Raw genomic sequence first — 16,638 nt, 5'->3', positions numbered from 1 at the left:
TCTGGAACAGCAGCTGTGAAAGTAGTCCTGGCTAAAAGCCAAATCGCAGGTCTTTATTAATTCATTCTAATACGTTGTTTCTACAGCGACAGCATGCACCACATGATCCAAGACTAATAATAAACACATCTGGTTTCACATATATATCTATCTCTACATATCTATCCATCTCTCTACCCCTCTCTCTCTCTCTCTATATATATATCTATATCCTCCACATTAAACATAACTATAAATGGATAAACACATGATGAATTGTTCGTTAATTAATAAATGAAAGTCTTGTGGGCTAATTGGTGTGGTACAAAAAGAAAACACTTTGGGCAGGGGGAATAATCAACTTCAGGTTGGGAACAGTAATTCCACTTCTCCATCACCGAGTATTTTCCTTCAAGATCCACCCCATTGTGTATGGGTCTTTAAAATGACTGAAAAAACTTTACGTCTAAATAAATGGTTTAATGTTGTACACAAAGCATGCCACAGGTTCACCATATCTTAAAAATAAATACGTTTATACATTTTTACAAAAAGTTTGACAGAACAGTGTGTCTGACCTGGGGATGAGAAAGAGCTCCAAAGTCGACTAAAATGCCCGACTTCTACTGCGTTCGGTGTCGTTCAAAGTGTTCTTTTGAACAGTTATAGCATGGTCATGTAACGTATAACACACTACCGGTCAAAAGTTTAGACACATTATTTTTTATTTATTTCCCCCACATTTTATAATAATAATAAAGCCATCAAAACTCTGGAGTAACACAGATGGAACTATGGGAATTATGTTGTGGTAAAAAAAATAAAAATAAATCCAAAATAAATAAAATAATTCAGTAGTTTAGCATCTTCAAAGTAGACGTCCTTTTTGCTTAGAATTTCCAGAAACGTATTCTTGGTGTTTTCACACCGGATTTCTTGAGGAATTTCCCTGAGATGCTTTTTAAACAGTATTAAAGAAGTTCAGACCGACGCTACACACTTATCGGCTGCTTTTCGGAATATTTCGCTCAGGGTCGTCCGTTTAAAAGAAATATTTTGTAAATAAAATGTTACTTTTCTAATGAAAGAAATGAATATGTTGGCACGATTATATTTCTGTCTACGACACCGATTTCAAACATTTATTCATACACCTTCAGATCAAAAGCTTTTTAAGATCCTGGGAAACATTTCAGTCGAGTGTCCACAAACTTTTGACCTGTAGTGTGCATTTCCATTACATTTACTCGTTTAGCAGACGCTTTTATCTAAAGCAGATCTTACAGGCACTCCATGAAAGAATGTCATCATGTGACCAGCATGCGCTTTTTTTGTTTTTAATTTTGGATTTATTTATTTATTAATTGAACTCTGTGAGATGTGCAGATTTGGACCTATGGTGTACACACCGCGCGACTGCACTGATTTCCACATTTCTATGACGCACGGCACAGTGTGTCACGATTTATAGTTACACACCCCTAATTGTGCGTGCATTATGATTTCCTGATGTCGATGAAGTATTCCATAGCAACATTAAACTAAACTGTGCATGTCTTTTTACATGATGCAAAACATTTTCAGGCTTCTGTACAGCCAATCATTGACTCCATCACGGTTTCGAGTCTCGTTATAGCCGCCTTTTCCTGGCAACACGGCTACACTAATCCAGGGGGGGAGAACACATTAGCACATTTAACCCATAGATTTATATTGATTAGTTATCTGGTGTGTCATCTCATGCCACAGTCCTGTGCATTCCCACACTGTATGGAGAAATGGTGCTAAAGCCCAGACAGAGCATACACAGATAAACTGGTGCTCTGATCTGCCACGAGTAAACTAGCTTGTCCTTTTAGGAGCGCCGGACACACCCAGTTCACCTTCTCCTCATGATTGAACTTCAGTTTTAATGCCATCTTCGTCTGACTCGGGTCAATACTTCTGGCTTCCTCGGAAAGCTCTTCTTCGTTTCTCTTTCCCTCGTCACCCTGAGGCTTCGACTTCCTGTTTTTGGGCTTCCTGCGTTGGGCCTTGACCTTGATTTCTCCTGCCACTACAGGCTCCTCGCTTATATCCCACAGTGCCACTACTCCGTCATTACCTCCGGTGGCCAGCCAGTAAGCGTGAGGCATGAAGGTGAGGAAGTGGGCTTGAGAGGCGCCCTGACTGTGAGTCTTTATCGCCCCCTGCTGCTCGAGTCTGGAGCCAGCACCCACACGGGCGAGGTGCACGCGCCCGTCCTCTGCAGCACACGCCAAGACGTTTCCACACGATGCAACACTGACGCAGTGAGCCAGAGGCGGGTTAAAGAGCTGACCTGCTCGTTGCTGGGATTGCCCTTCCTCCTCCAGCGCCTCCTGTAGACTGTAGGTCCAGACTGGCCGAGCTTTCTGCAGGTTCCACAGCATCAGCTGGACGTCAAGAGACGAAACAACAACAACTATGAGCAACTGTGCCAAAAATAGCAACTCTCATTCAAGCTCATTTACAGCAAGGGCTATTTTAAAGAAATGGAAAAGAAAGTCACATAGTAACACTTTTAAACGTTGTCTAGTAGCCACACCCATTTAGGACAAATCATGAATCCATTAGTGAGCCCTTGGACAAGGAAAAGCTCCATTGTGTTGCCGTTTTATGTTTTAGTTGCTGGAATCTCACTGCCTAGACTAAAAACTGGTAGCTTAGAATGTAATAACGCATGACCCTTTGTCCAGGGTGCCCGGGCTACTTTTTGTCCACCCATGTGATCTATTGTAGATGGCTGCGATATACAATTGAACCATACTCTTTCTAATCATGTGGGCAATCTGCATTTGCATCATGCAATAAATAATAATCCAGGCCCATCTTTAGTATCTGTAGTCATAGCTCCTTTGACGCATTCAATTTAACGCCAGTTAATCCACAAGTTTTTAAATGTTTGGTCTCACACAGTGCACCACTAGAGGGCCACACAGCCACAGTACAGTGATGCCTTTATTTCCAGTCAGCTGTTTTGGAGGACTGCTTTTTCCACTACACTTGACAAGCAGAATATTTTTCTGACGTGCAAACATTGCGAACATGAAAAATAGCTGAAGTGATATTTCATTGCAATCTGCAGGAGTCTTCAGAATTATGGATGCTCAAGAAGGCAACACGATACATTAAGAGCCAGGGGGGTGTAAACTTTTGAACAGGATGATCGGTGTAATTGTAAATATTTTATGTAGCTTCTAAAGGGCAGAACTAAATTAAAAAAAAAGATCTTCACACAAAATTACAATTTACAACAATTTTCCTCCTGTTCAAAAGTTTACACCCCCCCGGCTCTTAATGTATCGTGTTGCCTTCTTGAGCATCAGTGAAGGTTTGCACCTTTTGTAATAGTCGTGTACGAGTCCCTCTGTTGTCCTCAGTGTGAAAAGACGGCTCTCAACATCTTATAGCTGCTGTTGGAAAGGGCTCAAATATGCAGAAGAAGCTGGAAAAGCAAAGAGTGTTTGGACCTGGAGGATTTTTCTGAAGAACAGTGGGGCAGTTTAACTGCTCAGGATAAACAAGGGACTCGTGAACAACTCTCACAAAACAAACACAGTCGTTGATCATCCAGATAACAGCACACTTCTGAACTGGTTCATTTGTGTAAATTCAGTTATTATTGTGTCTTGTGGACGATATGTAAACATCTGTTATGTGAAATAGCTTATTCAGGGCAGGACTCAATAAAAAAATAAATAAAAAAAAAAACAAATGCAATTTTTATGATCCCTCAATAAATTTTTATTTTTTAAAAAAAGAACATTTTCCAGATTCTGCAAGGCGTATATAAACTTGTCACCTCAGCTGTATATCAGTGACTGTACACCTTGCCTTACCTAATCTGTGGTCTAGTAACGGGAAATCGTAATCCATTAATTCGTAATTGTTTTCTTTCTATTATGCGCTTTATGCCATTTTAAGGCAAGAACTAAAGAGGAAGAATTTCCAGGACAGAAATGGATACAGCTAAACAAACCACAGCTGGAGTGAGATAAGGGGGGTTCCCTCTCCTAATACGGTAATATCAAGCGGATTACCGGTAAGCAGGACTTAAACGAAGCATCATTTTGGAAACCTACTCAGCCAACTTGAGGTTTTATGACTTACAGTCCATAAAACTGACATCGGGTCTTGCTCGTATAAACATGGGCCTCTGTGAACGTTTTCCGTTAAAATGGTTTGCAAGAAGTCAGACGCAGAAAACATAGCATTTGCTTTCATTGTTCATTTTTAAATACTTTAACAGGGCTGGGCAAATGATCAATTCATGTCTCTGGTGATGAAGCGTTGTGTTTGTGCTCTTTACAAAAAAACTCAAAGAAAATGATTTGAATCTGGCTAATGTGCCTATTCGCTCCTGTCTGATGTTGTTTTGAGCGTGTGTTAGTTATTAGAGTTATATAAGAGGTTCTACACAGCACTGTAGTCACTTTCCCATGCCCCTTCATTTCCCTGATTATGGAAATATTCTAGCATCTGTTCAAGCTAATTAATATGCCTAGGAAAAACAGTCCCTGCTAATAGACAGACCATGTAGTGCGTCACCTAAATCATAGAATCTGCTAGTCCTGATCTAGCTATTTGTCCACCCCAGCTTTAAATTTTATCTTGCATTTTGTGTCTGATGTATAATCCGTGTCTCTCACCTGCATGTCCAGCCCTGCAGACACAAGGCTCTGTGGCCTCTGGGGTCGGAACGCCACGGAAGAGCAGATGTTAGTGTGTTTGCGCAGAGTGCGGCTCACTTTCCCCGTGTGCAGGTCCACCACCCTCACAGCCCCCGAATCATCCGCCAGTGCCAGCGAGGCGCCCGTTTCGCTCACCGAAAGCGAGTTGATCTCGTCCTCGCCGACGTCCTTGAGTTCCTCCACCGGCTCCTTCAGACTGCGTGGGTCCAGGATGCTGACCGTCTCACCGTGAGACACGTACAACAGCCCCGGTGCTGCGCTGGAGAAAACCGTACACGTGACGTCGTCCCGAGAGGTCAAACGCAACTGTGAGAGAGGAGTCCCTTCCTGAGTCCACACCGTCACCTCGCCTCCTTCGGCCCCCGAGGCCAGAAATCCGTCGGCTCCTGCCGCAGCTCCGATGCACAGCACCGGGGCAGTGTGGCCTCCAGCCCAGTGCTGTGCCATTCTGCTTACTGACCTGTATTGAGAAGAAACATCCTTACATACATAACAAAAGGTCTATGTTAAAGTATTAAACAATGTTTCTGAATGCAATATCAATGTAGATATTTATTCCAGCTTCAGTTCTAACTGTTTTGGAGTTTTGTATACTTCTGGCAGTATTTCTCTTTCACTTTCCCTTTCTTAATTATGGTTTACACTGATGATAACAGTCTTTCTCCATTTATACTTTTATACCCTTCTCAAGTTCAGTGTAAGGTCAGTATTTGCTGTTGTAGGTCACGTGGTACATGTGCCAGCTCTGTACAAACCTCATAAGAGTTTGCGCCTGTTTGAACTTTTCTGCCCCCCCCTTTGACTTTAATTTAATGAGCGTTTGTTATCAGAAAAGACCACTAAATTAACATATAATTTTATTCTTGTAGACAAAATCAAGTGTACGTGACGAAGTCCCCGGATGTAGCTCTTCTCGTGTGTTTTGAAAGTTCACCTGCATAGAATAAAGTAATAAAGGTTATCTTGCTGATAAAATAACACACCGTAAATCCGTAAACACGACTCCTTTGAGCCGAGCACCATTTTAGTATTAAAACTAAAAGAAATATCCAATTAAACGAACCTGCTAATTTGTTATTAGCCAATTTGTTAGTCAAGCGAAATAACACCAAAGACAGCCAACACATAAACCGGGGGAAAAACTTGTTTATTCCTAAATGAATTTACCTGAAATCAATGGATGTAGCAATCCAAATAAAGCTTTTAATCTTTCGCCTGAAACATGTAGATGATAAAAATATTACTCGAACATAAACACAATAACTGCTGCGTCCTGCTCACGTGCAGCGAATATGGAAACGTCGCGCTTTGATGACGCAAACGCCACCATTCTTCGGGCGCGTCCGAATAACGCAGATATTTCGTGTAGAGCACGGGTGTTATCAAAGGATCCATTTAACTGTGAAATAAACCCTACTGACCCTCTTAGTGAAGACTGATGAATGAATGAATTAAAGAATTCATATAATCCAACTATGCAAATATTTGCTTCATTATTTAAATATGTACTGACTGAATATATTAGGTCCAAAATGACAGCTTGGATTAAACCCATTCATTTCACCTCACACCTCTAGGGTCGGGGGTTCGATTCCCACCACTGCCCTGTGTGTGTGGAGTTTGCATGTTCTCCCCGTGCTGCGGGGGTTTCCTCCAGGTACTCCGGTTTCCTCTCTCAGTCCAAAGACATGCATGGTAGGCAGACTGGCATGTCCAAAAGTGTCTGTAGTGTATGAATGGGTGTGTGAATGTGTGTGTGATTGTGCCCTGCGATGGATTGGCACCCTGTCCAAGGTGTACCCCACCTTGTGCCCCGTGCTCCTTGGGATAAGCTCCAGGTTCCGCGTGACCCTGTAGGATAATCGGTATAGAAGATGTATGGATGGATGGAACTTGTGGTTGTGACTTCCACTACTAATAATATATATTAATAATGTAATAATAATAAACCCTTGGCTATGTTTCATGGACCCTACATTTAGATAACACACAACAACTTGGGTTCTTTATTTCATACGGCTTCAGTGCACTCAATCAACTTATCAAGTAAAACTACCATGTAAGCCGCTATAGGTTCCCCTGGACCCTCCTAATGGAATGGAGCCACTATAGGACCTCAAATGACCAGCTGTTATTTGGGTGGTGCTCCATTCTCAGCACAGCAGCACTTGACATGGTTGTTTGTGTGGTGTTGTTGGGAGTGTGCCATGCACAGCAGCGTTGCTAGCGTTTTTAAACACTGCGTACACTTACTTTATCAGGCACACCTTCCTTGTTGGCATACGTTCTAGGTATATGCTGTGTGTATTGCACTGTACTGTTCATCTGTGTCAGTTTCTGATGATAGCAGTGGAATTACATCAATACAAGGAGCTGATAAAAAAAAGTGTGTGGCGTTGCTCAGCTGGTCACAGCACAAATGTCACGAATAGAATCATCCCTAAACAAGATCCAAGATGTCACCATGTACTCTGTGGAATGAGCTCTCAGCATGGCCTTGTATGCTAAACCAGTTGTCAGCGATGTAATGGTGTAAACGCTGTATGGTGTAAAGGCTTTCCCTGATGAGAAACAGCTCAGGACACAAAACACTGATTCCTGAATGAAATGAGTTCGATCAGCCTTTAATTTTCTTTTTTTCAGAAGAGAACTTGGAGACAGAAGAAGAATTAAGTGATAATGCATAAAGTGTGCTCATACGCATAGTAGATACCAGGCCAATTATCAAACACAACCTTAAGAAAAATAACACTGATCAAAGAATTGTAAAAAGGTTGGCAACGAATTTCATTACAAAGTCAAATTTGAACAAGAAGATGAAAATAAATGAAAACAGATCTATACACAACAATGTGTGAGCATTGCACCAGGCTTCAGGACAAACTAAGATTTTCCCCTGCAGCTAATGGTCATGTTCACAAGCTAGGAACACTGGTTAGTCCGATATCTCTGATTTTATGAGGAAAAAACCTGCATCTCTGATAAAATGGTGGCTCTTGTTAACTAACTGCTTTGCCTTTAGCTGTTTCAAATTTTCATCTCTCTCACCACACGCACACGGAACTTGTACACATAATGGCTGTAGATTGCTGATTTTCTGGATACAGTTGTTTTGATGAGTTGAGCTCATTTCTGGGTCAGTGCACAAGCTAAGCGCAGGACACTGAATAGGCCTCTACCTAATAGACAGGGTCGTGCAAAAAAGGTATTGTCTCTCTCTCTCTCTCTCTCTCTCTCTCTCTCTCTTTTACAAACACCCCCCTCCCTCACACATGCATGCACACTGTCACATGCTTTCAACCTCTCACCCTCAAACAGTAGTCAAGCTGTCACAGACCACTGAAGATCTATCTGTCAGTAAGTCTGTTTTTCATCTATCACTAACTTCTAAATGCAATTTGAAAGTATGATGCATTATTAAACTAATAACCAACTAATAATTTTGGTAAGTTATTGTTATTACAGGAAAGCAATTAGGACCTTTTGGCATTGATTAATCAAAATCCTGTTAAATCTTCTGCCTGATATTTCACTTTAGACAATAATAATGTTTCAAAGATTCACTTTTGAACATTACATTAAATAAATAATAATAAAAAAGAAGTAATTTTCAATGTAAATGTGATTTGTGATGTGTCACAGCTGGTATAATGGTATATAGTAATATACTATATGTATAAGATATGCCGGCGTGCCCAGGTTTGAAATATTTCCAACATTGAGTGATATATAATAATCGTATATGTCTAAAAATGTTAACAAGGGACTACTGTTAACATTTGCACCATGAAACAAACTGTGCAATATTGACTGACTCGATCAATATGGAATTTATTACTAGTGGCTTAAATTGAGATTTTAGATGCCCTTTGCACCACATTAAAATTCTTGCATGGTTTTATTTCTTATGCACAAGACATTTTCATACCCTACAGACATATTTCTGAGTTGTTCGTGACAACTCTTTGTTTTTTTTTTTTTGGCACAGACTGTTCTTGACAAATGACACTGTAACACTCTTTCACTCGCACTGAAAACACAGGAAAAGACAAAGCGAGAAGGAAGTACCAACGTTCTCTGTACGAACCAAACAGCAGAAGAACAATAAAAACCAGCTACGTTATCCAGCAGAGAATCTCCATTTATTGGGTTTTGTAAAGAGAGTCATATATTGCTGGTATGTTTAAAAGGTTAAATGCTGGTTTCTCTATAGAGAGCTATTTTTAGTTTCTCATTGTGACAGATAAATGATTTGTATCAGATATTTTTAGCTGTGTAAGAAATACCGTGAAATATAAATGGCGCACTTATATAGCGCTTTACACTGTGTCTCATTCACCCATTCACACACCAATGGTAGCAGAGCTGCCATGCAAGACCCCAACTTGCCATCGGGAGCAACTTGGGGTTCAGTGTCTTGCCCAAGGACACTTCGGCATGTGGAGTCACGTGGGCCGGGAATCGAACCGCCAACCCTACGATTAGTGGACAACCCACTCTACCACCTGATCCACAGCCTCCCCTATGAATAAATATGAAAAACAAACATCAGCATTATCCTGAATAATTCTTTTGGATTATGTAAATATGCTGTGATGTCATGCATTTCATTAAATTGTCTGTCCCCAGTGTTGGAACTGCTGCTTTCTGTAGATAATTACATTTTTTCTTTACACACATTTTCGATGAATAATTGTCTACATTGAGAAGACTGCATTTGTGGTTCATAACTGAATCAATAAAATAGTTTCTTGTTCATTATTAATGCCCAGTAGCATTATATAACAGGAAGGATATCAGAGCTCTGAGCACCTGATACAATAACATATAAAAACAAGCCAGTTCTATAAACATGCAATTAATATAGAGTAAAGGACATTTCAGACACAATATAGCCAAATGGTTTGTTTATCTTTGCTCCGCTGATGAAAATAGATCCCGAAGAAGCCTCACTGACACCCATCAATGCTGCTCATTGGGCCCACGTTGATCTGTACGTCATCTGATGAGCTTTCTGATTTTAAGTCAAAAGTTATATTCGTGAAAATTGTATCGTTTTTTTAAACAAATCTTCTGACTGATGAGATCTGAGAATTCAAGAGCGCTGTAGTATAAATATGCTGAAATGATGGAAGTCCTTCGAAGTTGGTGTGATTGTGATTGCAGAGGATCCTGCTCAGAACAATCTGAGTATGATCACGATTGCGACCTGAATTTGTTTTGTTTTTCAGTACACTATGGATTCCCATCATGGCACCACAGGAACCAAGTCCTATTTCCCTGCCCGTTCCGTGCTGTTTCGGAGGGAAGTGAGTGGAGTGACGTATCGCATACCAGCTCTGATCTTCTTGCAGCGCTCCTCCTGCTTCCTGGCCTTCTGTGAGGAGAGACTCAGTCCTGCTGATTCCCATGCTCACCTGCTCGTCATGCGCAAGGGTGCCTTCTACAGGAACTATGTAGAGGTCTGCAAGAAAGAAGCAACAGAATCTCAAACCACCTTTACATCTTTAGTCTTGAATGCATACATTTCAGCTATGATCTCACGTCTCCTTCGCTCTTTTCCTTGGTCTAGTGGGACGACATGCGAGTCCTGAGCACCGCCTGTCTTAAAGGCCACCGCTCAATGAACCCGTGTCCCGTGTACGACACCTTCACCGGGACGCTCTTCCTCTTCTTCATCGCAGTGCTCGGTCACACCACGGAGTCGTATCAGTTGGTGACAGGCAACAATGTCACTAGGCTCTGCTACGTGTACAGTGAGGACTATGGGAAGACCTGGAGTCCTGCCACTGACCTCACTAAGAAGGTCATAGGTGACACGATTAAAGGTGAGCCTTAGTTCCTGAATGCTATATCGGTTAATGCAGAGCATGATCAAATTGAAACCTGCCTCATTCATAGGAACATTACAGTTGAGAACCCAATTATGGTGAAAAAGCATACTATAAAGTTGAATTCCTATTCCTATTGTTTGTTCCATTGTAGTAAATTATCTTTGGAACAAGAAGCTGTAGTACTTTCCTGGGAACCACAACACATTTTGTCTGCTCTAACCCAAACTTAAAGGTGTGTGAGAGCAGTAATATGTTCAGTGCTTTGGACCCCAACACTCAGAAATACCAAACTATACCTTCTGTTGTTGCTGGAGTGGTACCATAAAGGGTATATTTTAGCTGGAACCTTTGTAAACAACATAGGTAACATAATTGGACCTTAAGGACTACTACACTAAACGATCATTAATGGAACAGCACATGCACTATCCTAGGTAAAAGATTTATGCTAAAGGTACAAAAGATGTACGCTTAATTCTACCACCATAGTTACCAGAAAAAGTACAGTTTAGTAGCTTTCTGAGATTTCTGAGAGTGCAGGACTGGGTTTATTTAATTAATAACGTTTATCATAATTAATAACACATTTATGCAAAGCGACTTACACTGGAGACAGGATGAAACTGAGCCTTAGTGGTTCAAAGGTCTTGCATACTGTATGGACCCAAAACATGTAGTAAATATTTAAAATGTGTCATATTGGTCCAAACAAAACCTCAAAGTTAAATGTATTGGTAATGTAATTTGGTGTATTGTCTTATTCGGTTTACATGTATAGCGTGGGCTACCTTTGCTCTCGGGCCAGGCCATGGGATCCAGTTAAAATCTGGCCGTCTGCTGATCCCAGCCTACACCTACCACATTGACTGCAGGCAGTGCTTCGGAAAGATCTGTAAAACCACTCCCCACTCCTTCTGCTTCTACAGCGATACACATGGCAGGACGTGGCATTTCGGCGAAACAGTGCCAGAGCCTGCATGCGTGGAGTGTCAGCTTGTCTCACTGGACGAAGAGGATGGGACCAACGTGCTCTACTGTAATGCCCGCAGTACCCTCGGCTCCCGCGTTCAGGCCCTCAGTTTTGATGATGGTGACGTTTTCCAAAGAGGACAACTGGTGCACAAGCTTGTGGAGCCTAGAAATGGCTGTCATGGAAGTGTGATTGGATTTCCAGCACCTTTCAACCTCCAGAACCTCCAGAAGTCCAACTTGGGTGACGTCCAGTGGATGGAGTCCACTAATCGCTCACCTTCCACTACAGCAAGCATGTTCCAGAATTTTTTAACACCAACATGGGTAGTGTATGGACACCCAACCTGGCCCAACGCTCGGCAGGATCTTGGCTTGTACCTCAACGTGCGGCCCCGTGACCCGGATAGCTGGACAGGGCCGTGGGTCATCTACGAGGGTCCGAGCGCATACTCAGACCTGGCCTATGTGGAGCTGGCATCTACAGGGGAACCACCAGTTCAAATTTTTGCCTGTTTATTTGAAAATGGCACGAGGACAGAATATGATGAGATTTCATTTAGCATATTTACATTGTTTGAGCTGATTAACAACCTCCCCCAGGTCCCACCGAATCTGAGTAGTGCAAAATCAGCAGAAAAAAAGAGGAAGAAGAGAATGTGTCAGTTTTGTAGAGTGTGTTAGCCGCAGAATATATGTCATCTGGTCAGATATACCATTGGTACCCTAGTACACAATAAATCTGATCATTTAGATATGTTAGAGTTTAGTCCGAGACAATATTATTCAGAGCTTGAGAAAGTTGTATCAAAAAAAAAAAGTGTTTTTTCGTGACTATTTTTTACTTCTATATATTTTAAAGCACGCCTGTCAAACTCAGGGCCTGAGAGCCAAACAGCTCTCGCTGCCTTTTTTTGATTCAGCATGCACAAACATGCTTAAAAACCAATGCGACATATCGAAGTTGCTCAACATTTTCACACAATCTAGAATTCACTGCAGAATTCACTTGTTACAACAGGTACGAGCTCACATCTCACAGTGTTGAAACACCAGATAACACCAACTCCTACGTATCTCCTACATAGGATGCCTATCAGACCCAGAAGATTCGGAAATATGTCAGGAGTTTCCTTTGGCGAGATCCGTTGACCGAATCGAAATCAAAAATGTATCTCCAGTGTAGAAACCTACACACATTCTATGTTGAAAAAAAGTCGATTGAACGTGAAGACTAGAGAGATGGGGAATGTTCTTAGCAGAGATAATCTGGTGAAGGTTCTTCTGAAATGACTTTATTAACATTTGTATTTTTGATATTTGGAGCCAAACATTTACAGTAAACATCAGTTAAACAGAAGAAAACAAACAAACATTTAATGAGTTATCTCCTAGGCCGAGTACACGTGAATGTGATCTCTTATCCCTTCTTTTTCCTAGTAACATTATTAGTGATTGATAGAATAGATATGTGTAAAACAATGAATAGTTTTACATTATGGCCCTTCAAACAAAATGCTGGTACAGGCAGAAATTGAGTTTGGAATCCCTGTTTCAAAGGAATACACCAGCATTTTTCAGCATAACCTTTGTCCTTGTATCTGTACTATATGAGTGATTAGCACAAACTAGTTTCTTGTACTAAGAAAAGAACCGAAAACCTACTGAACCTATAAGTGTAAAATAAATCCGGTTATTTCTGAAAGCTTTTCTGACACAGCTATGTTGGTAACACACAACCACAAATTCTTCTTTCTGAAAATCTTTCAAAAGTGTGAATTACATACATTAGCGCTGTATTTACAAATACTTTGCCTGACAAACCCATAAATATGCGTTTATTAAATGGAATTGAACAACTGGCCTTAGATTTCCAAATGAGTTTCAATGAGCATGTATTGTCGTTACAGGGAAATTACACCGTTTTCCGTGGTATATGAATATACCCTTGATGCACTGAAAAATGCAGGAATATTCCTTTAATGTAAAGTTGACTTACATCTTGACAGCTGCTCAAAATATGGCTCACGTTGTCTAGTTATTCATTCATGTAAATCAGTTCTGTAATAAATGCCCAGTACGTAATTGTTACTATGGTGAATATTTTATGCCTTTACCACTAGTGTCCAAGATTTTCGATAGATCAAGAATGACTAGTCATAAGAATGTCTGCAGGATTCATATTGAATTAGTATTGTAAGCAGCAGATGAACTGAGATTTTGGAACTGGTGGTCTACATCTATGGACTAGATACACTGAGATTTTTTTTTCTTCAAGAGCTTTCTTCCTGTTTGTCCTACAGGGATGCTACTTACACATTCCCATTCAGAAACTCAAGGCCCTGGCTATCTAAGATTTTTTTTTGCCGTCCATCCTTCCATCTGTTTGTCTGTTCATCTCTCTGTTTGTCTTTCAGTTGTCTATTTGCCTCATTAACACAATATCTCATAAACCTGTGGTTGATTGTTTACATGGAACATTTACATTGGAATTGATCCAAATAAAAAATCAAGTTCACAGCAAGGTCAACTGTCTAAAATAGTTGTTCTTTTATAGCTTCCTTACTGTTTTGAAGTATATTTTAAGGGTATTTGAAGCATACCAATTAGTAACAAGAAGGACTAGACTTGTTGGTAATAGAGGCATCCCCACTGTTCTACTTTTAAGGTCTTAAAAGTGACTTTTATTTAGCGTATATGGAATGAGTCTCCAGTGTTAGGTCGTTGTAAGTACGTTTTCTGTTACGGGAAAGTCTTCAGGATTCATGATAATGGGAACGAACGTTTTCGAAGATAGATGTAACTAGAGATGAATAAAAAGTAGAACATTGCGGTTCTATAATTATTAAAAAATTAATTGATGGCAAATTTTTGTGTGATAAGACAAATTAAATTGCTTTTTAATGGAACATAATCAACTTCAGGGTGGTCTTTTTCTATAACAGCACACCCTGTAGTGTTTTATTCCTTACACAGGATGTACATCATCACACTGTAACCAATGTTAAAAGTAGTTTTAATCAAAGGGGATTCATTATAGTCATTCCACATGATTTCACAACAGTCGTATATCCTTAAATAGTGCTCATTATTATCCATTTTTCATCCTTCAATTTCATATAAAAAGAGATGAGCTTTATGTACCCGAATATAGATTATTCAGTTTTATATTATCAACTGCAACAAACAGTGGTTAGATACTTTAAGTTATTTTTAACTTAAAAAAATATATAATATAAACAGGAATAAGCCAATAATCAAACAGTACATATACATTTCTGATAATAAAAATAACATATATACAGGTGTATATATACAGTTTACAGTATGTACACTTACTGTCCACATCAGTAGGAACATCTGTATACTATTCACAGAATTAGCTAATCAGCCAATCAAGTGGCAGCAGCGTAAGGCAGTAAATCATATAGATACACCTTTAACGTAGTATTTAAAAGCGGTTGATCTCCTGGGATTTTCACACATAACAGTCTCTAGAGTTTACACAGTATGGAACAAACATTAAGCACCTCTGTGGGTGAAAATTGCTTGTTGATGAGAGAGGTCAGACGAAAAGGTCCAGACCAGTTTGAGCTGGAAGGAAGGCTACAGGACGCCAAATTACCACGCTTTACAACCACGTTGAGCAGAAAAGCATCTCAGAATGTACATGTTGAAATTCAACAGCAGAAGACCACATCGTGTTCCACTCCTGTTAACCAAGAACAGGAATCTGAGGCTACAAGCTCAACGAACGTGGACAAGTGAAGACTGGAAAACCACTGGCTGGTCTTTTTCTTTCTTTTCCTTTCTATTTTTCTTTGTCTTCAACTGTCCGGTTTTGATAACCTTAAAATAGCTGGTAAGTGTGTATACAGTGCACTCCACTAATTTTGGCACCCTTGGTAAATATGAGCAAAGGAAGGTTGTGAAAAATTATCTTTATTGTTTAATCTTCTGATCTTTTTTTTTTTTTTTCTCTTTTCATTTTCTCTGCTCTCATCATATCAAGCAATTGTAAACCAAACACAGGTTTACAAAAAAAATCTCTTTGTTAAATATAGGTGTGCAACAATTACTGACACCCTTTTAGTCAATACTTTGTGCTACCTCCCTTTGCCAAGATAACAGCTCTGAGTCTTCTCCTATAACACCTGATGAGGGTGGAGAATACATGGCAAGAAATCTGAGACCATTCCTCCATACAGAATCTCTCCAGATCCTTCAAATTTCGAGGTCCACGCTGGTGGACTCTCCTCTTCAGTTCACCCCACAGGTTTTCTATGGGGTTCGAGTCAGGGGACTGGGATGGCCATGGCAGGACCTTGATTTTGTGGTCAGTAAACCATTTTTGTGTTGATTTGTGATGTATGTTTTGGATCATTGCCCTGCTGGAAGATCCAACCACGGCCCATTTGAAGCTTTCTGGCAGAGGCAGTCAGGTTTTCATTTAATATCTGTTGATATTTGATAGAATCCATGATGTCATGTATGCTAACAAAATGTCCAGGTCCTCTGGCAGAAAAACAGCCACAAAAACTCAAAACGCCACCACCATATTTAACCGTGGGCATGAGGTACTTTTCGATATGGCTACCTCTCTTTGTGTTCTAAAACCACCTCTGGTGTTTATTACCAAAAAACTCTATTTTGGTTTCATCTGACCATAGAACCCGATCCCATTTGAAGATCCAGTAGTGTCTGACAAACTGAAGATGCTTGAGTTTGTTTTTGGATGAGAGTAGAGGCTTTTTTCTTGAAACCCTTCCAAACAACTTGTGGTGATTTAGGTGACTTCAGATTGTAGTTTTGGAGACTTTCTGACCCCAAGACATGACTAACTATTGCAATTCTCCAGCTGGGATCCTTGGAGATTTTTTGGCCACTCGAACCGTCCTCTTCACAGTGCATTGAGACAATATAGACACATGTCCTCTTTCAGGCTGATTCATAACATTTCCAGTTGACTGGAACTTCTTCATTATTACCCTGATGGTGGAAATGGGCATTTTCAATGTTTCTGCTATTTTCTTATAGCCACGTCCCATTTTGTGAAGCTCAACAACCTTTTGCCGCACATCACAGCTTTTTTCAGATTTAATATATTTTTTTAATTGTTGCACACCTATATTTAACAAAGATAG

General features: G+C 40.3%; 2 protein-coding genes across 2 annotated transcripts; one reads left to right on the top strand and one right to left on the bottom strand.

Annotated features, from left to right (window-relative positions):
* Positions 1 to 438: 438 nt before the first annotated feature.
* On the bottom strand, positions 439 to 5,980 carry wdr53 (WD repeat domain 53). The gene is made up of 3 exons (XM_053651476.1): positions 5,859 to 5,980; positions 4,650 to 5,151; positions 439 to 2,393 (listed from the first exon to the last, which is right to left on the bottom strand). Exons 2-3 carry the CDS (start codon positions 5,136 to 5,138, stop codon positions 1,764 to 1,766), a joined length of 1,119 nt encoding a protein of 372 aa, XP_053507451.1. The 5' UTR covers positions 5,139 to 5,151; positions 5,859 to 5,980; the 3' UTR covers positions 439 to 1,763.
* Positions 5,981 to 8,303: 2,323 nt separating this feature from the next.
* On the top strand, positions 8,304 to 16,345 carry neu4 (sialidase 4). The gene is made up of 4 exons (XM_053651475.1): positions 8,304 to 8,868; positions 9,923 to 10,153; positions 10,264 to 10,519; positions 11,304 to 16,345. The coding sequence occupies exons 2-4, from the start codon at positions 9,929 to 9,931 to the stop codon at positions 12,176 to 12,178; spliced, it is 1,356 nt and encodes a 451-aa protein (XP_053507450.1). The 5' UTR covers positions 8,304 to 8,868; positions 9,923 to 9,928; the 3' UTR covers positions 12,179 to 16,345.
* The last annotated feature ends 293 nt before the right edge of the window (positions 16,346 to 16,638 follow it).

This window comes from Ictalurus furcatus, chromosome 20 (genome assembly GCF_023375685.1).
Source record: "Ictalurus furcatus strain D&B chromosome 20, Billie_1.0, whole genome shotgun sequence".
NCBI classification, from domain to species: Eukaryota; Metazoa; Chordata; class Actinopteri; order Siluriformes; family Ictaluridae; genus Ictalurus; species Ictalurus furcatus.
This window is presented reverse-complemented; position numbering and strand designations above follow the sequence as displayed.